Source organism: Argiope bruennichi, chromosome 4 (assembly GCF_947563725.1).
Source record: "Argiope bruennichi chromosome 4, qqArgBrue1.1, whole genome shotgun sequence".
Classification (NCBI taxonomy): Eukaryota; Metazoa; Arthropoda; class Arachnida; order Araneae; family Araneidae; genus Argiope; species Argiope bruennichi.
In genome coordinates, this window is record NC_079154.1 from 24,887,380 (window position 1) to 24,913,394 (window position 26,015).

The 26,015-nt window shown below is 32.6% G+C and overlaps 1 protein-coding gene across 1 annotated transcript in view; it reads left to right on the top strand.

Moving 5' to 3' along the window:
* Positions 1-26,015, top strand: part of LOC129965780 (A disintegrin and metalloproteinase with thrombospondin motifs 16-like) — a 75,225-nt gene that overhangs the window by 19,928 nt on the left and 29,282 nt on the right. The window contains exons 2-10 of the mRNA XM_056079956.1: positions 4,799-4,865; positions 6,198-6,526; positions 10,616-10,796; positions 14,741-15,006; positions 16,930-17,013; positions 17,175-17,334; positions 22,330-22,435; positions 22,524-22,664; positions 25,338-25,491. Coding sequence (XP_055935931.1) covers positions 4,799-4,865; positions 6,198-6,526; positions 10,616-10,796; positions 14,741-15,006; positions 16,930-17,013; positions 17,175-17,334; positions 22,330-22,435; positions 22,524-22,664; positions 25,338-25,491 — 1,488 coding nt within the window. The remainder of the gene's footprint in view (positions 1-4,798; positions 4,866-6,197; positions 6,527-10,615; positions 10,797-14,740; positions 15,007-16,929; positions 17,014-17,174; positions 17,335-22,329; positions 22,436-22,523; positions 22,665-25,337; positions 25,492-26,015) is intronic.

Sequence of the window (26,015 nt, forward strand, 5' to 3'; positions counted from 1 at the left end):
ACGAAATTTTTCATGACCATTTTGCATAAATGTGGTTGAATTTCGTTGATGCAGCGTTGAATTACCTCCTTCAATGCACGTGTGCTTGTGGGCTTGTTTGCATCTATCTATGACTCTATAAAAAGAAATCTAACGGTGTAAAACCACACGATCTTTAGAAATGTGGCATTAAACTTTCATTATTCTTGAAATATTGCTCAACAATGAAAACGAAATATTCTATTGTGCAACGCTCCGTTTTAACTAACCCTAAACTATCAACTGTCAAATGTTTTTTTTAAATTGAGTTGTCAATACTTTATGCACGAATGGTGACAAATTCAAATCTTGCTTTAATTTTGGAATACTTTTTATAAAGTAACTAATAATAACGTATAAAATAAATATACGTTAAATAAGGTATAAAATAAATATACATTATAAATTTAAATAATAACGAAAAAAATCTTAATAAATTAAAAAAAATTCTTAGATTTCTTGGAGACTATTTATCATATTAGTCTTATTCAGTTCTTAATTATTTCTAATATTGACACACACACAAAACAATTGGTAGAATTTTATATCTATCTTTCTCTTCAATGGGCAGTTATTTAATGAGAGAAAATATTTTATCCATGAAATATATATATAAAAAAAAAACCCGAATTCTATTACTGTGTCACTTGTACATTCATTATAGATGACTGTCACTGTCATTCATTATAAATGAGTTTCTTGTATATCATTCTACTCATCTTTCTATAAAGAAGCATTTCAAAACCCACAAATGGAAATGCCAGTCTATATGACCTATCTCATTCCACTCGTCGGGAGGTAATTGGTTATTTATCTAGACGACATATCAATCATGCCGATGACAATCGACGTCAAGATCTCTATCATAAGTTGTCAATGGCGTGGAAGTCTCGCGTTTCCAATTTAATTAGATTTAATCAAGCTACCAATTTCTGTCTTCAGTTTAAAACATGCCAATTGGTTGACAGTGAAAGATCGAATATTCTTAACCTGTAATGGAGGTAGATTAAGAATTAAAAATATCGGGAGTGGTCTCCCTAAAACTTTCTCGCATGTTCTGTAATAAACTTGTCATGCTAGAGAATATCTTTCATGGCACTGGCTTACAACAGTGATAAAATTTTAATTTTTGGCTTGAATTTAGCCTTTTTATTTACACTGTCGTGTCATCATTGGCGATTTATTTTCCGATTCATCTCTGGCATGCAGTTAATGGTATCCAAAAATAGAATTTTTGGTTCAGACGTTTTATTTTCGGCTATTGCAGCAAAAACAATTGAAGCAAAACTGCACTTGTAATCACAAAATTACCAATTTTCATATATTTAAGTCATTGCCCCTTTAAATTGTTTCTGAAGTTAATTGTTCTGAATTTACATGTTTCTGAAAGTACAAACAGACAGTCAACCAGTAATTGGAGTTGGCACAAAATCTGACCGGTGTCTAAATTATAGATGTTAAATCTATGTACGGAACTTTATCTATCAAGATCTCTTTGTTTTGTAATCATCGTGTTAACTTGTATTCGAACAACCAGACAGACAGACTGCCTCTGAGCTGATTAAATCTACAAATCTCTGACTAATCTATGTTATCTTTGACACAGACATTGGACGGACATTTTCCAAAAATGTGATTTTCGAGCTCAGGAAGGTCTAAAACGTGAGAATTCGTGAAATCTCGAGTGCGATTTTCTTTTTAAGATTACAATATTTTTATGCTTCGTATACGAGAAAGTAAAAATTAAAGTGTTGAATTATCAAATTATTTAACTGAATTTCGATTAATTTATTAATAATCTAATGTGGAAGTATATAATATAGGTACAAATTACACACCCGCTCTCACACATTTTCAATTGTAGTGTTTTTGAACCTGATTAAGGTAGAACAAGGCCAATCATGTTTAGATCTGGATTAAAAAGAAAATTCTGATAGTTTTTTTTCTTTTATTGCTCAGCATTTCATAAAATATCAAAAAAGATTCATATCGCTTTATCTTTTGTTACTTTTAAATCAAAAATGTTTTATTTATGTTTATTTTTGTTTTCAGATCTTCGCTATTTTCATGAAGCTGTTAATATCAATGGCAAAACAAATTGCTACAAAGCAGACTCAATAAAATCGAAAGTTTTTTCGAAATGTAACTGACCAAAATTTAAAGTTCAATATTCAGAATGTCAATACGTTTCAAAATTCAACTGCTGTAGATGAAAATTTTTTAAAGATAATTATATCATGGAGAAATTTTTAAAAGTTTGAAAAATTTCCAAAATTATTTTTTGAATGAATTTTGTTGTATTTTCTTTTGATTCAAATGAAATTTCTCAAAGACAGCAAGAATTACAAAAGCGAAGACTCTGATGGACGTTTCCATTCATTATTTACTTTAATCAATACAACATTATTTTTATTATCATAATGTATTTGTTAGAATATGGTATTCTGGCAATAGTTTCCCATTTTTTTTATATGAGAAATGTAGACAGTTATGTAATGTAATCGTCAAAAAATATTACGTCGAGATTTTGGTTAACACAGTGAAAGCCATGAGAGTCGCCGTTGACACCTTCTGATTATTTCATAAGAGACTGTAGTGGTGATAAACAGCCGGCAAAGTAGACTGATGTTTGAGATATAATATCGTTTAACGCTATTAATTACACTCTTTGTGCATTTCATTATATAGTAAAACTGTTTTATTAGCGCTATTATTAGCATCAAACAAGCGTTAAACTTTGTTTAAAAAATATCCCAAAATAATAAAATACTAATTATGCTTCTATAACCTCTCAGAATAACCTGAAAATACGGACAAAATCTTATTGATATAGAAAATATACCAATATTTCTTTTTCAACGAATTTACATAAAATTGACTGAAGGTTGATGACTAGGATGTCATAAGAAATGTGTGGACGATAAGTGCACATTCAAACGGAGAAGCCCCATTTTCACATGTCAGATGAAAATATTAAGCGAATTCGAACTGCTTTCCAACATAGTTCTAGGAAATGCATCCTTAGTTATGGGTATACAGAAATGACAGCGGGTGTATACCGCCTATACCTACCACTCTTCAAGATATGCGAGATAGATTTGTTGAAGCACTGAATTCAATAACTAAGGATCAATTATTTCATGTATAGCAAGAAATGAAGACCCGATTCGATGTTTGTAAGTGTATTTTGTGTACACAGCGATTGAAAATACTTATATAGACAGAAAAATGTCCTATATGGTCCGACCCCTGATTCAAGGGAAGTTATGCTGTATTATAAGAAGAGAGAAATTCACCCCATCGCACTCTATAGGGCAGAAGAGAAAGACTATTTATTTACATATGTACAGGTGAAAGGGATAAAACAATTATAATAAACAAAACTGCGTCATCTGGCGTGGGAGATATAAATTACTTCAATCTGAAATAACTTGAATGCATAAAATGGAACTCTCCAATTATATATCATTTATGTCTCTATGTCTTATCCTTCATTAAACATAAATTTTAAATCCATTCTTTCTGTTTGAATTTTCATGCATTATGATTGAATGATTTGTCAGAAACGTTCGAAAAATAATCAGTTAATTATCTTTATAACATATGTCGTGGCTGGTTCGTGAGTGCTTTCAATAAATAGGCAAATAGAAAACTTAACAGATTTATTGCAGATTCGTTCGAGTTACTCTGCTCAGTAACTCCTTCTCCTCCAAGAGCCAACACTCGAATGCCATCACTCTTTGAATTACACTCGCGCTAGTTGCCTAGCGCCATCTATGAACGTTTATTTTCTTAACGCTTCAAAATCCAATCACTACAACATACATCTTAAAAGATCGGAATTTTTTTAATATTCGTTGAGGTAACTGCCTTCCTAAAGTCGGACTCGCACAGGGTCACAATTTATCACTAAACGAATGAAGCACTTTCAATTAAATAGTGTTCTTATTATTCCAGTTTTTTTAAAAGAGTTTATGAAAACAATGATTTGATTCTTGTCTATCAAAATTGATTATTTAATGTCAATAATTTGTCCAATTGTGATGAATTTGTCATTAAAATTACATGAAAATTTTAAAAAAACTGCCAGTAGAGCTTATGCTTTAAGCCACAGAGTGAGTGAAAGAGATGAAACATTCAAGGTATATAAACATTTTTGAATTTCCAAACTCGATTTCCTCTGATTTATTAGCAAAACGCGTCTCGTAAATTGCGCCTGATGAAGTCATAGTCATATTCTACGCAGGGGATGAAAATTAATTGAATCGCCGAAGAGATGTAGATAATTCTTCTTTGCTGATTTGAAACAGTTCTTGGATTGCCATAATTTTCAATTCAAAGATCCTATACATAAACATTGTCAAGATAGATATGTTTTGCCTGTAAGAATGCTTGGCTTCATTGATGATAATGTAGAGTGAAATAAAAAACGAAAGGTGAAATAAAATTAGATAAAATGCTATTGTTTTAAGTCAAACACGAACTGTTTGAAAATTCGTGAGTAGATATGAGAATTTATTTATAGAATTTTATTGAAATGCATCTAAAATATGTTCATCATTATTTTTACTCTTTCATTACTATTTGTAAAAAGTACGGCATTTATTTCATTTTAGCTAAAAAATGAAATATCGTTTGTCATAGCATAAATTAAGTATATTTTTGTAAATATATTCCAGTGATATTTAGGGATTCAGTGATTTATAAATTAATGTTGCATTTCATAATTTGTTTTGATTACTATACAACTTTGATTAAATATTTGTGCATTTAATTTCAGGTATATTGCTTCAAACACTTCTCAGATGACTTTGCAGAAATTACAATTGATGCTTTTGAACACTTCGGTAAGTTTTTTAAATGCTGTAATAATTTTTTTTCATGTTTTAAGCCATGTTTAAAATAAGCAACGTCTATTGTAAACGAAACAATTGTAAATAATATTTTGGATATTATATCATGATAATGCAAGGCCCTACATTGTCAATGCTGTTTATTGCCAAGTATCTTTCTAAACTCAACATAATATGTGGATTCCTCAAGCTCCTTATAGCCATAATTCAACACCATGCATCCCACTCCCTTGAACTTGAAGACACATCTCTGGAGAAAGGTTTTTTCATCATCAGAGGCAGTAGTGAAAACTACGACGGCGCTTTGGAAGGACCTAACAAAAATGGCTTCCATCGTTCTTGAAAAGAGGGAAATAAGATTAGATAAATGCATTGGATGTAAAAGAGAATGTTCGGAGAAAGACCAACAAAATTTGGAAGATTAATGCCGTCAGTTATTTTTTAATTAATTTATTGTTATATTTCATTAAACAGTCTATGTCAGGAGTGGGTAGACTTTTTCAGGGTACAGGGCTATATCTAATTTTTTCAAAGTGTTGCGGTCCACACAGTGGTGTAGGTCTATAATATTTATTACAACTTAATAATAAATACGGAATATACTTACCTACATAACTACAAATATAATAATAATTGCACCAAATATAATAATATCAAATGATGCATTTAATAAAAAATTCAAAATGCATTAAAAAATAAAGCATTTTTATCTGCAGTTAGTTCTCTTAGTTGTAGTAGTAGAAGACTTCGGCTACATAGTGCCCGCCAATATCTCGGTATATAGTTACTAACTGCTATTCTTACACTCGGATTCTAAGTGGTCGTCTGTAAGAAGGGATTGATATATTGTTGTCTTACTTATATTCATCGTTGAAAATGCAGATTCATACAGGTAGGTAGAACCAAAGAACAATGTTAAATAATATTAAAATTAGGATACGGCCATTAGATTCCAAAACTTATTCTTAGATTCTGAACAACATGCTTTATGTCATTATGCCATTTTGAAGGAGAAAAACTTCGTTTTCATCAAGCGATAAAGTGAATACAATGTTCTATAAATATGTTTCTTTTAGTATGCGCGTCTTGGGTTTTAATAAAGGCGGTCACCGTAGAATGTCTTGGTGGTCCACCGGTTGATCGCGATCGATTTAATGCTCGTCCCTGGTCTATGTAAAAATGAATAGAATATTATTATTAACGCGGCTATAAATTTGAAAGAATTTTGTTCTCCCATTTTTTAAATCATCTTTCACATTACTAATATTTTTTTTTAATTTGTATATCTTTCTCAATTGGGATATAAACTATTTATCGTGCTTTTAGAGCAGGAACATATCATCCCAGTTGAAGTAAACGATGCCGGTCATCCACTGATGACTTCCTCAACTAATCATGCCAGATTCAAAAGAGATGCTGCATCAAGACAAAAGAGACACTTTTCGATCAATGGTTTTGGAGAACATTTTCGTCTAGAGACGGATGCATCGTCCCACTTGCTTGCCCCAGGTTTCAGAGTGTATCACTTGGGTGGAGATGCTAACACCAGTGATGGAGATGTAGAAAGCCGGGAAGATATGGAAAATTGTTTATTCAGAGGAAAGCTAAAGAATCGACCTAATTCTGCTTTTGCACTCAATTTGTGTGGGGGAATGGTGAGTAGCTTTCGTTTATGTATGTAGGCTTATTATAATTTCGAGCTTATTGGTCTTAAGTAGCATTTGTTAGCATATGAGTTCGTGGATAACTGAATAATTACAGCAGATGCGTCTTTCTCTAGACTTCTCTATATGATTCTCAATATGACGCGTTTTATACATAGCCGGATGAAGATAACGAAGATAATTCAGTATACATTTTGAACGTCTTTTGTTTTAGTAATTATGTTCAAAATTTGATACAAATCAGGAATTTTTGTACCAAGACTACAGATTAAAACTCATGTATTTAATCTGCTGCATTTTTGAGTTGCCACTTTTACATACACATGAGTAAATAGATAGGAAACAATCAACCCATTAACTAATTTGGTCCAAAATTCATATCTACGACTCTGTTAATAAACCTGTAAAACAAATTTCATCCATATAAATTATTGCATATTTAAATTCACATGACATGTTCAAAAGCATATGGAAACAGAGATTTTCCATTGTCGAATTTCGCCCGAATTTTGGCATGAGTAAGTAATTTTGCTGCAAAGTCGTCATGCCAATTTTCATCTGTGCATCTTGTTCCTTTTCTAAATTATCGAGCTTACAGACTGGAAATTCTAAAAATTTATTTTTTGAACTTCAGACCTACAACGCAGAGATGCACCAAAATCTCCAGGTCTTTTATTTATATATTTTTACAATTAAAGGGTGTCCCAAAATTAATGAAGATTTGATTTGCCACCATTCATGCATCAAAGTGTGGCAACCCTATTAAAAAACCATTTAACAGCTGATAGTTTTGGGTTAGTAAATATGGAACATTACACGATAGAAGAAAATGTTAACGCAAGATTTGAATTAACCAAAAAAGAATTTTTTACGATTCAATAAAAATATAACAATTTAAAGTACTCAGGATAGAGTTTGTATGGAATAACACATAAGGCAAAGGGCCTTCATGGCTTCGATGGCAAATACACACTCTTTTGTCGAAATCTTCTATGACCATTTTTCATAAATGTGGCTGAATTTCCTTCTTCAGTGCATTCTTCCTTGCTGGCATAGACATTTGACTTCAAATAAGCCCATAAAAAGAAATTCAAAGGTGTTAAACCACACGATCTAAAGGGCCAATTGTTAAATTTTTGAATTGTGGCCGCCAGATTTTCATTATTTTTGAAATATTATTCAACAATGAAAACACGTCTTTCTATGATGTAAACCTCCGTTTTTACTAATCTTAATCTATCAGATGTCAAATAGTTTTATTTTTTAATAGAGCTGCCAACATTTTACTGAACGAATGGCGGCAAATTCAAATCTTGCCTTAATTTTAGGACACTCTTTATAATGCTTTCTTTCTTTATGTTTCGAACAATAGAAAGTTAAAGTTCTTCATTTCTCACGGGATATCTATACATTCTCTATGGCCTTCAAGAAACGTGTCTCCAGGTTTCGCAAATTAAGAAGTGGCGCTTTGAAAGTGACAATTAGCCGCGCTCCGGTTGAGCGCGAATCAGAACTGCATTGTTGACGTGCTGACACTCACTAAATCTTGCCTGTGTGACAACCCCCATGCAATAGTAGACCTCCTCACCTCGGCGTTGGCAGCGCTGTACTAATTTAGATCCCCCCCCCCCTTTGGCAACGGTGCAACTATTCCGAGGTTGGATTCAGGCAGTGGCAGCCGTTAAATACGAAAAGATGAGCGTTCCGGTGGTTGTAGGTTAACGTAATCAATTGTCATTAGTCACTGGCAGGGTCTTTGCTTTAGTACGCTCTATATATATAAAGAAAGCAAGTCTATTTCTGCCGTCATCCTGTTGTAAATATTAACCGCGGTGCTCTAAAGAGAGGTGTAATTAAACCTGATGTACTTCACGAATGTTAGTCATAAAACTTGAGTGAGATAAGAACTCTTTGGAGATTCTTGTTTTTATTTGTTAGGTAACAATTTGCTGATGATATGTTGTTTAACATTGTCAGTTTGAAATTTTAAACATTCGAATGATAGATGTTATCAAATCACAATCAATACCGTTATGTATATATACAAGTGCTTCAACTTGAAGAATGAAATATATTTTTAGCATCTCATTTTAGTTCAATCTCTTACCAGATATATCTCGTATTTTTCTGAATTATATTAATCTTGTGATATTTTTAGAGGCATTTGAGAATCTAGTCTAGATTAAGTGTTTTAGCATATTTTTAAAAACGAACTATTCCACTAATGATATTTATTTACTAAATTCTTGCACAAATATGTACTACGTAATCTTCTATATCTTGTGCGCCATTTCATCTGTTTCAGTTCACAAAAATTCTAAAATTTTGCCTTTAAATTTTATTTAATGAATTAAAATAAATTTATTCTCTCATGTAGTGAGCGCTAATTCGTTTATTCAAAAGAGCAAAGTTTTTCAATTGATAGAATTTATCCTAACAAATTGCGCTTAATTTAATCAAATATAGAGATTGTAAAATAATTGTACTTAGTTTATCACACAATTCTGAATGAGAGATATTTATCTAGGAACTATTTTCTTCTCTCCCTATTCGTTTATTTTTGGAATTTATTTTGCACCATTCATTTTCTCATGCTCCGAATCGCATATAATGAAGATTTGACATTTTCATGTTCACTTTCTTTTTACTTTCTCGTACATGTAGTATAGAAAAAGAATAGTAATCGTCAAAAAATTCGAATTCGAGATTTTGATGATTCATCACATTTTAGTTCTTCCTGAGTTCAAAAAACACATTTTTGGAAAAATGTCCGTTTGTCTGTCTGTATGTCTGTGACAAAGATAACTCAAAAACGCTTTTAACTTGGCGGATGAAAATTGGTATTCGTCTTATATACTGATTTTGTTGATTTCTATCAAATTTTGAGTAAAAAAATCTGTTCAGATGAAGTCCGGCTGTTCGAATATAAGTTAACACGATAATTCAAAACAGTAAGGGCTAATTAGATAAAGTTAGATACAAGAATTTAACGTTTATAGTGCACACACCAGTCAAATTTTTAGCCAAAACCAACTACGGATTGACAGTCCGTCGGTCTGCAACAGGTGAACAAGATAATTCAAAAACGCCAGGCAGTTCCAAGTTTGTTTTGGAATTCTATGACTACATGTCTAGTTTTGTGTCAAATTTTTGTTTCAATCTGTTGAGAAAAACGTGTTTAAATCTAATTCGGTTTTGGATATTATTTACGCATGCCAGGGATGCTACATTTACGCCAAAATATATTTCGTAACTATTGTACGCCAATAACTTGCAAAGCATTTGCTGGAATATCACCTCTATTAGAGAGCATGCGAAAAGATTATAGGTATAGGGAATTGAGATGCGCGACGATAGAACCTGGAACCTTGTGGTTCGCAGTCCAGTAACATGACCAGGATACAAAAGAATAGGCTCGTGTAGCGTAGTTGTTAACTGGCTTATAAGCTATTCACCACAGACTCTCCTTCCAGTGAGTCGGAGGTGAGACGAACGATATGGCTGTTGAGAGGTGATGTATTAGCTGTTGATTCTAATGCGCCTGTACCCATTTGAGTAGCGCCAAGCGTTATGGCAATCGTGTGTGGGTGAGTGGTTGCTGCGTCAAGTGAGTCTGTCGACTTTGAGTTGCTATTGGTAGATGGCGCCACAGTACGAAGGTGAAGATTCATCGTCCGAGGTCATCAATATAAGGAATTGAATTGAGCGAGGATACAAAAGCAATTGCTGGTGTAGCGTATTTGTTAACTGGCTTATAAGCTATTCACCACATAGGGAGACCACTCCCCATGTGGTGGAAAAAACTAGAAAATCCTAATCAGAATATTATCAAATTCAAATAATATTTTAACTAGAATAAGCTCAAGTACAAGGCCTTTGCAAGTCTAATAAAAACCCGAAATTCCATGAAAATATCACAGAAAAATTTTCGTGGCATTAGAGCTCCTATGAAGTTGTCTAACTTTCTTATTTGATAATTTGATCCTGGTATATCCAGTTTCATTATACTCTGCTGCGTAGATTTTATTAATATTAAACATCACAGAAATAAAACTTTCCCTCCTTTTTTTTTTTTTACAGAGTGGCTTACTGAAAACTGAAACTTCGGATTATCTCATAGAACCAGTTACCAGAAACATCAGTGACCCGAAAGCTGTGGAAAAGCCTCATATCTTGAAGAAGCGTTCCCTAGATGCTCATGAAAGTCAGAGAAAATCTACTAGGCAAGATCAAACTTTCTTTTGTGGAAAAAGACGAAGATGTAAGAGCATTTCCATTCTTATTCTATATTCTAAAACAGATTTTATCGATTACAAAAGCAAATTTTATATGGCTCTTTTTTTAAAAGAGTTTATTAAAATTGTCTCTTATCTTGAATCTTCCCCATATTGCTGATTGTCACCAATTGTGTAAGAAATATTATACATATAAAAAGGGATATATATAATATAATATAAAAAGTAATCGATTAGACTTAATCTGTAGGATGTATTATCAAACCTCACACTTTGCAATTAATTTTTGTTTATCCTTTTTAATCTCGTTTCGATGGCAATGCATTCTGCACCATTCGTGTTTGAACTTTTTTGTTAAATTCTAGCAGTGTCTTTGTATCCTCTACGTTCATTTTTATTTGTAATTTTTGGTAAATGACATAAAATTGTTTTTAAATTTATTACCTATTAAAGAGATATATATTAATTACATGGATTACCTTCGTTAAACAAAATAAAAATGAGAGAGCTGCCCATATATTTTGTTCACAGTATTTGTGAAAATAAGAATTTTTCATGGGAAAATTGTAGAATTTATTATAAATACTCATTTTAAAGGTCACCATGAATAGACGATACGGACTGCATAACTATCATGTTCCACTAATGCAGATGAAGCTCACCTTGGTAGACTAGATGGTTAACAGAGTTCTTACCAAGTACGTGAAATTAACTCCAGTCCTAATAGGTATCGTGTAAGGTTTGGGATAAGTAATTGGAAAGCTCTCTTTGGTCTCTAAATGGGCTAGTAAATAACTTTAGGAAAAATTCACCTTGGTAATTTTCGCTTGTATCCGCACATTCATCGCTTAGTTTGGGTGTTCACCACTTTGTTTTCGATGTTTTCATTTTAACCTTAACTTTTAAAAAAATAATGTTTCTTAATCTATCTATACTTATATAAAGCTCAATGTGTGTGTGTGTGTGTGTGTGTGTGTGTGTGTGTGTGTGTGTGTGTGTGTTGGCGCTCTACAGGCCAGACCGTTTGACCTACAGCTACCAAATTTGGTACATGTATACCTTAGAGGTCGGGAATGTGCACCTGGGTTTCCTTTTTTCGAATTTTTAATTAGAATTTTAACTATTAATTAAAAACTAACTTTCCCGCCAAAAAATCTTTTCATTTTCCCAACCGCCAAATGAGTAAGGCTTCCGGGTTTTTTTTCCAACAGTAATGAGGCTAGGTTTAACATTTTTCGGCTGATTATTTCAAACGATTCTGTTTATTTTCTTAATGTTTGATGCATTTAAAATTAAACATTGTTAATTAATCGATCTTTTAGATTCATTCTGAAGTACTTTTGAATTAAAATAAAACAGAATAAAGGAAATTAAAAATGTATAATCTGCATAGCGTTACACCAACTGGCGTAGAAAAATTCACGCATTTGCGTTACCATAATTGGCGTTGAAAATTCACGCATGCACATTGTGTTCTGATTGTTGACAACGAATACGGATGTTTTGAAGGCTTAACCTGTTTTCGACCGATTATTTCAAACGATTCTGTTTATTTTCTTAGAGTTTCATGCATTTAAAACTAAACATTGTTAATTAATCGATCTGCTCATGATGAATCTGAGAACATTTTGTAGAAAACTTCTTGAGATATTACATAAATTAAGAAAGATATTTTTTAGTGCCCATAAGATTTAGTTTAAATACTCAGCGACTCTGTTTTCAGTACTCATATTTAAAAAAAAAATGCTTCGTTTCAGTAAAAAATTTCCTTATATTAATTGCAATTTAACCATTTCCACTTTAATTCAAAGCATAAATTCTGCCGGAGCTAAAAGAAAATTAGAGAGATACATATTGCGTTATGGTTGAAAGCCTTTATAATATTATGAATGAATTATATGACTATCAAAATTTGTAGCTTTAAAATATTTTGATAAAGAAGCTATTAAAATAGGAGTTACATAAAATATTTAATTATTAAAATTTTAACGAGCATTAAGATTGGTGAACTGGCTGGTCGCCAAAGGCGGCTAGTGTAAAATAAATATGCTGTGCAAGAAATCTGTAACAATTTTTTTAAATCCGCTGATACGTTATTCATTACTATAGCCTTTGTGTAAATCGATGAAGAGTATTAATGATAAAAAAATAATATATAGGACAATAATGTTGTGTTGATAAAGTATTTGGCATTGTAATAATTTAATTATTGTTGTTTGAATTGTTCTTTACATTAAAATTTTAAGTAAACAAATGTGGTTCGATGTAAAGTAGGATTTTTAATTATTAAGAAAAAGTGCTGTTGACAACAAAAATAATATGAAGGATATACATTCGGGCCTATATAATTATTAAAATTGTAGTTTTATACTGGGTACGAAATTTGAACTATTTTTAAGCACCAATGTTATAGCATACACAATGGGTATAGATAATCACTATTAATGTAACCTTACATTGTGGATGTAAAATGTTTTTTGAAAAACACAGTTAGTTAGGCAACGTGACACATTATTCTCATATTTTTCCTTTCTACTTATTATATAAATCAAAACATTTTTTTATGATCCTGTTCATTAAATTATCACAAAAGTTGTGCTTGTTTTTTATTTCTTATAGACAGAAAAGTAACGACATATTATGTGTTAACCATTCTTAAAGAATGAAATCAGGATTAAGGTATCCCAAATAATAGCCTTGAACGCACCCTTTTCTAAATATCGATATGATATATAAATTACTTCATTTAGGACCCTGATATTAAATATGCAACAAAAACCAGACATTTTGTAGCTGCTAACCCGTCTTTAATGATCCTTCCAGTATAAGAATAAAAATACTTGAACTGACAATTTAATAAAGCTTGATAAGGTCTATTGCTAATTTATAAATTTATTCTAAATAAGTTTTTATTTTAGAATAAACTTACAAAGAGAAAACATAGAAATCATTAAAAAAATAATAAAACATACAGATTTCGCGATTTCGACGAATCTCTACGTTCCAGACCTCTAAGAATCCAAAAAACACCTTGAAATTGTTTGTTTGTGAGTGCATCAGCTCAGAAACATTTTGAGTTCGGATAATATTTTGTATTTTGGTATACTGGTAATCTGTAGATTTTTTTATCAAATGTTAACCGAAATCCATTCAGAGGAAGTTTGATTGTCTGTCCGTCTATTGGAATGCAAGTGCATATAATAACTACAAACCTTTAAGAGTCCAATTAAAAAATTAGTTCACATTTTTAAAATATAATAGATCTCTATGAAATTTTGAATCAAAACAGCTAACAGATTATAATAGCTATAGGATTAACTAACTGTCTGTCGGTCTGTACAATTGCCTGCATACGAAAGTGATAACCCAAAGACGCATCGACTTTCATAAATAAAATTTCGCTTGGGATCTAGCTACTAAATCTGCTAGATCAAATAAGATCTGCTAGATCAAAATATTTTAAATTTTGGTTTCAAACGATGGAGAAAACGACTTCCAAAAATGCGTATTCGGTTTTTTTGACAGTTCTGCTATGAATGAAATCCTCATGTGCAAAGTGCAATTAAAAATTTGAACAATCGAAGCTTTTATGGGAAGGCCTAAGGTGAAGTATTTGATTCCCTGAGTTTAATATTTTAAATATAAAACTTACGAATATGAATTTAGGCTATGATTAAATTCACCAATTCTTATGGGTGGAAGGGATAATAATGGATAGATTAGGGACAGTGCGAGAAAGTTTTGGTTAGATCATTCCTGCTGTTTTAAATTTAACTCTAACTGGAGTTTTAAATATTGAAAATCGAAATGAGCCGGTGATTTCACTACGTTAGAGTTTAAGGTAATCTGAGTGCATTGATGACGCGTGAAAAGTTTTGTTAACTCTCATGAAAATATCGTGTCATAAAGATTAATTTACAAAACAACAGTGTTTTAGCTCTTTAGAAAAGCGATATTTTCTCTCTTGCAGATATGCCTCACAAACCACGCAGGAAGGATTACTGGTTGCCAGATGAATTCACTGTGAACAAAGATTCTGTTGGTTCAATTCCCAAAGAAAGGACAAAGAGATGGACGAGGGACGATTCGGAGAATGGAGTGGTCGAAGAGAAGAGGAATCTCCACTCCAGGAGGAAGCAGAGAAGCATCGAGACTTTGGTGGTGGCAGACAGAGAAATGATAAAGAAGCATGGCACGGAAAATGTCACCACGTATTTGCTGACGGTCTTTAATATGGTAAGGATTCAATGATAAACTTTTTGCATTAATCTCTGCTAATATAGAGTTTGATTCCGCGAGTACTATGTTTAAATGATTTCTCGTTATAAATAATAATTTAAGTTTGTCTGTGAGGAGATTTGGTATGAAATATTTGGCAAATCAAGAATTTTTGTAATTATGATTTGACCCTCCAACCCGAAATGACTGTCTTACCAGCTAATAACAGCTAGTTTTGGATAGCAATACTTCTTCCAATCATAGTCATTATCTTCTCGCAATTTTCATTCAAATTTCTTAGTTGATAAAAATTAATAAAAGGAATTCTAAAGAATTTAATGTATATACAACGGAATTGAAGGGAGAAATCTCTTGTTAAGATCTCTTCTAAGCTGTAAATGGCTTGTTCTTTGATTTACTAGCGAAGATAAGCTCTTAATTCCTTTCAAAGTTCAAAACGTTTAAAAGATTTCGTATTTTTATACTTACTTACATAACTTTCAACGAATAATATTTTCATGATTAATATAACTAATATTTATATTCATTTGTATGTAATTTATTTAGAGTTAATTATCTTTACATTCGAATTCTATTTTTTTTCTTATATACGAAGAACAGAGAAAATATTGCAATCATCCAACACGAGATTTTGATGAATCTACACGTGTAGAGATTTCCGAGTTTGACAAACACATTGTCAGCATTATATCTCTCTATCCGACAAACAGTGAAACAATGAAATTTGGTATAAGATCTTAATACTAAATTTGTAGATTTATGTCATATTTAGAACTGAATAGATTCATGAGAAATCTGTCTGGCTATCAGAATATAAGTTAACACGATAACTGAAAAACGAAGGAAGATCGATAAAATTCGGTACACAGAATTATCATCTAAAGAGTATATAGCTATTTGGAACCAAATTCCCCAAGGGGATGACTTCCTGTACCTTCACAAACATGTAAATACAATGATTTATTATATTGTCACGTAGGTTCTTTAGTGTGGAACTCAATGACACACAAGAAGTAGAGCTAAACCAATTTATTAACTCAACTGCGAGCTCAGAACACAGTGACTGTCAGATCTTCTGCTTTTATACTAGCAGAGAAAGTTCCAGAGTACTCTTCTGGAGACAGTAAGAAAAGTCCAGAACACTTGTCTGGTAAACTAAAGAAATGTCCAGACTCTCCTGGAACATGAAATAAAGGGAAACATAAAATCAAGGAATTAAATATTTACACAAACTATGAATCGCATTGTCTCTTGCGGGAACTTTCGATCTCTTGATTAAGAGACCAGTGCTATGACCATTCGGCCATGGAGATTCCACTGTCTCTTTTCAATACGGCAATATGTGGTATATTTTTGTGGCTATAATTGAGTTGTCAAATTTTGGTTTCAGTCGTCTAAACAATGCATCTAAACGCAAATTCGATTTTCAAGTACTTTTTGCTAGATTCAAGGGTTTAATCGCCAAGAATTACTCGACAGATTGAGTAAAAATGCTAAATGAATGCCAAAGATCGATATTTCATGTATATTGTTCGCCAATGTCATTCAAGGCATTCCCGGCCTTACCCAAAGTCCAAAGTTTTATGTTGGGCGGCGAGGAGTAACACTTTTTTTCGAGAGTATATGACAAAGTTTTAGGGAGACCATTTCCGATGGTTAATAAAAGAAATAGAAGAATGGTATGATAGATGGAAGAATGGCCAAGAATGGTATGATAGATTCATTAAAATTGCTAGATTCAAGCCAAAAAATGTTTCATAACTGTTATACTCCAATGTCATACAAGTAGTTCTTTGGGATAACACCTTTATTAAAGTGTATGCGAGAAAGTTTTGGGGAGACCACTTCCGCTGGTTATCTCACACGAAAGAATTTTCAAGTATATCTGTTTTTCTTTTGTAATGCTAGTTTTAATTTCAGGTTGCCATGTTGTACCAAGATGCCACAATTGGAAACAACGTCAGCGTGATCTTAGTGGGACTCGTACTTCTGGAAGGTGACGAGGTAAAAAAAATGTATTCAAAATATTTTCTTAAAACACTATAATACCTGATCAAGAGTTTCTTTACGACCAATTTTCATGTACATTGGAAGATTACTGATTGGTGATTATTCTGACTGGTACGCAAAGGAGAAATATCCTAACATCATTTTTCTTTCTTTAGCCTGGCCTGACGCTTTCGCACAACGCGGAGAATTCCCTCCACAGCTTCTGTCAGTGGCAGTCTACAATCCATACAGCAAAAGGTCGCCAGCACGATCACGCAGTGCTCGTCACAGGACTCGACATATGTTCCTGGAAAGATGGACCTTGCGACACTTTAGGTATTTATCCTCTTGTGTAAAAAAAGCGAGCAAACATTTGAATATCGCCAAATTTAAATTTATAACTGATTGATTGTACTCATCAGTTGTATAACCAGTCGTATTATATAATGCGCATATTTTGCAGATAACCATATAAAAATATCATATGTAGTTTATTGATTTCCTATAAAATTTGGAGTAAATAACAAACAAAAACAAAACATGAAATCGTAAGTTCTCAGTATGACTTAATTATCGTCAAGGATGACAAACCATATTAACTGTCCACTTACTTGTCAAAAATCCACCTACTTAGATGACTACAAGAAATGATTGTAAACATATTTTAGGGTACAATATAAATTGTCAAGATTACCATATTTGGCAAGAACTTTTTTAAAAAAATCAATCGAATTTTATTCTTGAGCTTAGAATAGAAAGGTTGCCAGCACGATCACCAGATTTGTAGAATAGAAAATAACAGCTAGAAATACTATTATCCTAACAATTTGTAAATTCTTAGTTAGGATTGTTTATTGCCAAATTAAAAAGAAAAGATTACAGCAAACAATTACTAATTTTATCGATTTGATTGCAGAATTTTTCTATTCATACCATTTTATGGCACATTTTAAAAACTGAATTCTAATTCCCATGGGAATATTGTTACTTTCCATTTGATTTCAAATCTTTGTTTCTGGTCGCATAATTTAAGTAGATAGTAAAATGACATTGATTCTTAACAGAATTTGAAACCTCTCACTAGATTTACATTTATGAAATGAATTATTCCAGTTTTGAAGAGCATTATAGTCGATTTTTCGAATTCATAGCGGGATTCTTAATTTCATTATTTATTAATGTCCTGTATATATGGAATGCGAGAACTGTTTTAGAATGGACGTCGTTGGTTCGAATTGCAATCAAATGACGAGAACAACACCAGAGCCAGCATATTTCTTTTCAAATTTTTCAATATACAAGTGAGTGTGAGTGTGAGTTTTGTAAGATCGAAAAATTTAACGGTATTTATCATTAACCATGGTATGGTCAAATTTTAAAAAAAAATATTTCTTACATAGAATTTTCACTTTTTTGTATGCTTCGTATACGAAAGAGAAAGTATTGTAACCGTCAAAACTTTTGAACTGGAGATTTTGATAAATTTCCAGTCTTCCTGAATCCGATGAACTCATTTTTGGCATGACGTTTGCTTATGAACTCGATGACTCTAAAACGCTTTGAACTAGGCGGGCGAAATTTAGTATGCCGGTATTTTACCATTGTTTTAGATCTCGGTCAAATTTTAAACGAAATCCATTCAGAAGAATTCTGCCTAAAGGTGAAAAGTCAGATGAATAGAATTTGGTACACACGTTTAGTATCTAAAATGTAAGTTCTTATAAAATTTTTGAAACAAACCTGTTAAAGAACTGGCCGTCTGCCGGTCTAATTGCTCTTATATGCAAACGCGATAGATCAAAAACGGAGTCATTTAAAATTATAATGACAAAATGGCATTTTGTAACTACATTTGTAGTTCTATTTCGAAATCTTGTTTCAATGGGTCGGGGGGAAAACTTCCAAAAGACATATTTAATGTTTTAGTATTTATGTACTAACCTCATTCCAGCGATTAATCGCCAAAAAGAATCGCCAACAATGGCTACTAATAAATTTTTTCTTTACTATTGTTCGCCAGTGGTATAAGATTAATAATACACAAACGCACTTATTATAGAGTTATTAGAAAACCCCGGGAATAGTTGCTGGTTTTCTACTAAAATCGATAAAAATAATATTATATCGAATCTGAAAAACTGTTAATAAACGTGAGAGGGGGAATGAATGATTTAAATATTCACTTTTTCTCAAAGATTTCTTCTCTTAAAAATCGTCAAGAAATTAAAATAAGATTTGTACTTTTAACAAATAATAGCTCAAGAGTCCCAGACATTTAAAAAAACAACTCTTTTGAGTTAGTTTAACAACACTTTTTCCCCAAAGAAAACAGAAAATGACGGTGTCAATGACATCTCATGATTCAGAGTCGGGGTTACTTCTGAAAACAAGACCACACGCACATTTTTAAACAAAAGACGGGGAAGAAAAAGAGAAAAAGTCCGACTATGAAGTATCCAAAAACGTTGTGGAAACTGTCATTTCCCGCCTTCCCAATTTGAATCACTCAACACTATTCTTTTAAAAACTGTCCTAAAGAGTTAGTGAATAAATTAAACAGCTACTTGCTCTCGACTGAAGTTGTCCTTTCTTGTATAAACACTTCTCTACTCGAGACGCTACTTAGCCGAGAGAATTACCACTCTCTTAAAAAAAGAAGCCAATGTTATCTTTGGGATCCCGGTAGCGTATCTGATAATCGCGCACCAGGTGCGGAGAACTTAAGTGAAGAGAAGATCAGCGCCAAAACGGGACACTCCAGGGAATACAGTACACTTCCGAGTATCCGGCCTAATGTGGCGGAAGGGCAGGCCGAAAAAAAAAAAAAAAAAACCTGGGTAAACCAGAGCTTTATGAACTCATTTCTTTGCCCACCACTACCAGAAGATAAAGTTTTTATAACAAATCTCACAGTTGTAATATATTTTCTCACTTCTTATTGAGTACTAAGTCCTCTATTTATCTCAAGCCACGTAGAATGCGAACGCGGCTGCGGCCCAGTGAATTATAGAAGCAGTTGCTGGTAACGTGTCGAGTTAAAATATAAGGCTATGTACTGGTAGTTTATATAAAGTTTATATAAGTTGTTTAGTTAAGTAGTTTCTATACTGCACTGCGCGTTTCAAGAATTTACTAGAGACAAATTAAATTAAAAGAATTAATTGTTCACATTTTAACATAAATTCTGTAATTCCCAATTTAAAGGCAGGAAACATAAACAAAACATGAATGTAAATCATAGGTCCTAATTTTTAAGAAAATTGACTCAAAACAGATTTTATTTTTCACTGATAAATGATGACACAGATATGAAAAGGTAATCTTAACCTAAGAGTCAAAAGTTATTTTTAGTTTTTGAAAATGCCCTTAATAGATGACTGCTTCTGCATTTTAGCTCTCTCATTTAATTATGATAAAGGAAAACTAGGCTTGATAATACAGAAGAAGGATAGTCGCTAACCGGATACTCAGGAGTATAGTGTATTTCGATATTCTTCCGGGAATGATCCCGGGCAATTTTCGTTTGCGTTACAAGGCCAGACTAAATAAACAGTGTTAAAAGGTTAAGCGCCAAAGAAAGAAACAAAACAAATAAAAAAAAAATCTTCTACAAAAGTGCCGATTTTCGACCATAAACAAAATACGAAAAAAGAAATCCATGCTTTAGGTAATTGACAAATATATAAGGGGATTTTATAGAAGACAAAATAATGAGGAAACATAAGCGGTTGATGAGACAGCGTTGGTGGTCTCCTGTGTGAATCTGACCTGCCATTCATATTTGAAGCACGTCCTATTGAGCCACTTGTAACGTTCATTCAGATTACATCAGCAGACTCATCACAGTAAGATTAGCCTGCCTTTGGTTCTATCTGAAATGTTATTAGCATAAACTCTTTCGTAAATTGTCATCGACATATTTCCTTGTGATATGATTGAATCATTTCTAGTGGAGACTCCTTGGTCTGGGTGTTTGTAGATGCAACTTTGAAAACTTGTGGAACCGGATCAATGGAGGTTTAGACGATTTTTAATATATCATCCCACCTGAATAAGATTATGCAAAACGATCTAAAGTTATTCAAAGAATATTAGACTATTAAGTTTACTGCCTTATTCGAAAAGGCATAGCTCAAAAAAATTTTTTTTGAGCTAAATCATTTTAAAAATAAGTTTGAATTTTTGTATGTAGTACAAAATAGTTCGGAGAAACAGTGTTTAGTCCCTTTTTGAAGTTACAAGGAGCTTATTTTTGTACTCGCTATATTATAAAGTAGGTGAGGACGATGTTAGAGCCAATACAGCCTAGTCCAATTTCTACAAAGCACCAAAGGGAGCGTTTCGAACCTGAAGCAGTCGAACCGAACTTAACACTCCCCAAGTCCATGAACGCGAAATTTCGATTCTCTTGGTTACAACAGGTATCGAACCACTAATTCCACTAACCGAATTCTACTAAGTTATACAATTTATGATTTTTAAATAGATGTAAAATGAATTGGATTTATTAAAGAGATATTAAACTTTCAAATCTTAAAATTTAAAATTTTTAATCGCTGCCCATTTTGAAAATCAGCTTCCAAATTTTTTCAAGAAATCTTCTTTAATCTGTTTAGAGGATTGCGACGATTTTGATATTTTAATCAAATGCCCTCTTTTTACTTTCAAGATGAATTGTACGTTAAGAGACAACTGGCCTTGAATTACTTATAAATTGAATTGACGTCGGAACTTAATTTGGTCGATTTTCAGAATTCCTGCTTAAACAAGATTAATTTTCAATAAGAAATACTGCTCCTTACAGGGTGGTTATAGTGGGTCAGAGTGGTCATCGCAATTTTTAGATTTTAAAGTGATTAAAAAATTAATTTTGTGGAACAATATTTTCTTGAGCTATTGCACAAATCGCATTTCACTTAATTTTTAATTATCCAAAACTAATACAAATTTCAGAAAAAAATAACTTTCATTTTCATAATGCAAAGTACAAACATGCCGCAAAATTTGGTTGCTCTAAGTTAAGCAATCTGTCCTGTAGAGCACCAACACACGCACACGCACAGCACAATATTCACATTCTTCTTTATTATCGGTAGAGACGACAGATATAACAACTTACCCGTTTAGAGTCAACAAACTTTCTATGTAGAAAGACGACGATTTTTTATTCATCAATACAAAACTGTATTAAAATTTCTGGTATTAAATTAATCTTGTATCAAATTAAATTAATTTGGTAAAAAAATTAAAGTACGTTGAACTGAATTAAAATTTTTTGTACAACTGTATTTGAATTAAAAAATGTAAGTGTATTTTACGTTCTCCTTTCAGGCTATGCTCCCATCAGTGGGATGTGCAGCAAATACAGGAGCTGTACCGTCAACGAAGATTCCGGACTAGCCCTAGCTTTCACGGTCGCCCATGAAATTGGACACAAGTAAAATATAATTTATCGCACCTTCCTATCAAACAGTGTTTTTGCATCAGAAACTATACATTAAAAATCATTTATTTTGTTCTCACAGTTTCGGCATGGTCCACGACGGCCAAGGCTCCTCGCCGTGCCGTAGGAAGCGCGGCACCATCATGTCCGCCTCGCTCTCCGGACTCGACTCCAGCCTCCTGTGGTCGGACTGCAGCAGAAGGGACCTCGCCAAGTTCCTGGAGTAGGGGCTACACCACTGTGTCCGGCATCCACTTTTTAAGTGTGAGCTGTGTTCGCGTGAAACAACAAACACGTCCGCTTCCGAAGAATATGCTCTTTTTTTTAAATTCCCAACACCTTCCACAGTGGCGGATTCGAACACTTTGCGGACCTCGAGGCCCCTGTTTTAATGAAAACCAGATAAATTTAGTTTCATATATCAACACATTTCTAGCTTAATCAATAATGCTGATAGTTTTTTACTTTCTCGTATACGTAGTATAGAGAAAGTATAGTAATCTCAAAAATTCGAACTCAAAATTTTGATTAACCTCCACGTTTTAGATTCTTTGAGTTCAAAAACCGCGCTATTGGAAAATGTCCATTTGTCTGTATGTGACAAAGAGCTAGACGTTTGAAATTTGGCCTACGAACTTTAGATCAAATTTACGGATTTCTATCAAATTTTGAGCAAAATCCACTCAGAGGAAATCCGTCTGTCCGACTCTTCGAATATAAATTAACACAATAATTACAAAGCGAAGAGAGCTCGATGGATAAAATTCGGTTGGTAGATTTAGCATCTATAATATAGACACCCGTCAAATTTTGAGCCAAATCCAACAAAAGGTTTGTCGTCTGTCGGTCTGTACTTTCAGAAATTTGTAAACGTGATAACTCAAAAACATAATGACTGAAATGCATCAAGTTTGATGTGGGATTTTATGACAACGAATGCAGTATTGTATTAATTTTTTGTTTCAGTCGAATGAGAAAAGCATGTCTAAAGTACAAATTCGATTTTCGAAACTATTACCTCCATGTCAGGGATTCATCCCCAAATAACTTGCTAAGGCTGACACCATAGAATCAGTAAAAACGCATAGAAAAATAGTTTTGGGAGGACCATTTCAGCTGGTTATTTTAATAGTTTTGTGAAAATAAATAAGATTTAATTTATTTTTTTATGACTCATGGCTGAGAAACTTTGACTTATGCTTGTATGCAATAATATTTAAGCAGACACTCGATGTTTACAGTTTGTTTTTACCTAAGTGAACATAACGAAACAGATTGAAAGCTGACTACTATTCTTGACAAAGTATTAATATTTTCGTAATATTTTTTAATTCATATATAATTTGCATTTTTGAAATAAATTTGACAATTAGACCAGTAACCCATTTTTTTTATCAACCTACTTGTAGCTTCCATCTCCTCAGCCTATTGGCCCACGGCCCTTGCTGCCTAGTCTAAAATCCGCCACTGACATTTCACATGAGGATAATAAATTAAATTCGTCTGTTTTAATTTTAATGCCGTACCGTTTGGTGAACATATTTTGTGCTCTTTTAAGCACGGTGATATTTAATTCATAGTCCCTAGTATCTAAACATGAAGAAAATAATTTATGCTAAAAACGATTTGTTCGATGATAGTTAAAATATTTAATTAAATATATCAATTTAATAATTTTAAGAAATATCATGTGTTAAGAACCTTTCATGATTTTGTGAATTATTTTTGATGCCTATGAGTTTCTTATCTCTTTCCCATGAGCACTTCTTTCGCTGTAAAATTACAATCTTTAAAACTTCTAAAACCACCCGATCAATCTTTATAGAATGTATGTGTTCAGAAACAGATAAAAAGGTTTATTCAAAGTTGAAGTTAATAGTTTCTATCCCCTGGTTGTAATCTTAACCAGTATTATTTTAAATATGGTATACTGTGTGCTTTAGCAACTATTGTTTATTGTCGTTGGAATGACTAATGAAGATTTTTCCTATGAGTGAAACACAATTGTTGATCAGTTTCCCTTGGGCATGTCTTTATGTATTGGGAATAAGAAATTTACCTCAAATTCTATCATGGTGTTCTAGGAAAACTGAAGAAAATCCATACATTTTTTCCATCACAGTTCTTGAGTGTTTTCTGTTTTATGCTATTTGCTAAATAACTTGAGGCGAAATAGGATTAGAGTACACCATTATTTTTAGATTCTGAGAAAATTGCTAAAAGTCAACACTTTTCAGATTCCAAATTCGTTCACAATTTCCTCTTGGGTGGCATCCCTAATTTATGAAAAAGAAATTAACTGAAACGGGATGATGCGTAATTATGTTTTTAAAATCATAACTTTTAAAAGTGCCGGATTTTTTTTCCTGAAAGCTTTTTAAAAATTTTTTTCACGATATATTACTTCAAATAAGTTATAAAGAAGTAATGGACTTCAAACAAATACAACATTACAAATTATTATTTTACAAGATCTGAAAAGAAATATATAAAATTTAAATAAATAGTTAATTTCCAATATCTATTATACATTTCGAACTAATTAAATTTTAATTTATTTAATAATTCAATGTATTTCCATTATGTAAGGCATTCTCTATAATAACACCTTTTTGTTTTGGGGAAACCACTGCTCCTGGTTGCACATATATGTATGTAAATATGATGTAATAACATTTCAGAAACCTGATGTCTTTATTTCCAAATTGAAAATGTCACAGTTACATTGCTTTATAGGAATATTGAAATTTCTGAAGCAATAAAAGGACGCGTGTTTTCATTAATGAAAATCTATCAATCATTTCATAATTCTAATTCCGCTTTCTTTTCTTTCATTTTTTTTAAGATAGAACTTTAGTAATTATAGTCATTTTTCAAAATTTGTGCACTTTTTCAGCTCGCCAAGATCCTTATGCCTATCAAACGAACCATATTCCCCAGATGAATTACAGTTTCCGGATCATTTGCCTGGACAGCTTTACGATGCTGATATGCAGTGTCGCCTGCAGTTTGGAACAAAATCAAAACTCTGCGAGCATTATCCGAGAAAGGTAAACTTTTCTTGCAAATTGAAATTCAGCTAGGTTTTGTTAACATTTCTTTTTTTCTTTCTTTTTTTTTTAAATTTCGGGAAATATGTAGCAAAAGCAAGTAGACAATCCGAATAAATTGGGTAAGATGGGAATGGATCCTGATGAACAGTTCACAGGGGCAGGTATAAATATTTGTCTCCAAAACTTGAAGCACAGAACCAATTCTCAATTAACAGTTATTACTTGCTTGAGCTACACCCAACGTTTTCGCTTCGCTGGACTGGTTCAACTAATTAGTCGCTGACTGAACAATCAACATAACTCGCCTCCTATGGTAATAACGCCAAAACTCCCAAAGATTTTAGTACCATCCATTTTGTCTCCAAATTCATTGTCAAGTTACCAAATGGTTGCCAAGTTTGGAGACGAGCAGCATCTTCGTGTGTTGAGTAGCCAGTCGTTTAGTGGTGAGTCGGCAGTTGGGTACGGCTAAAACGAGGAGATAGTGGAATGCCGTTTGAAGAGATCTTAGTAAATAGTGT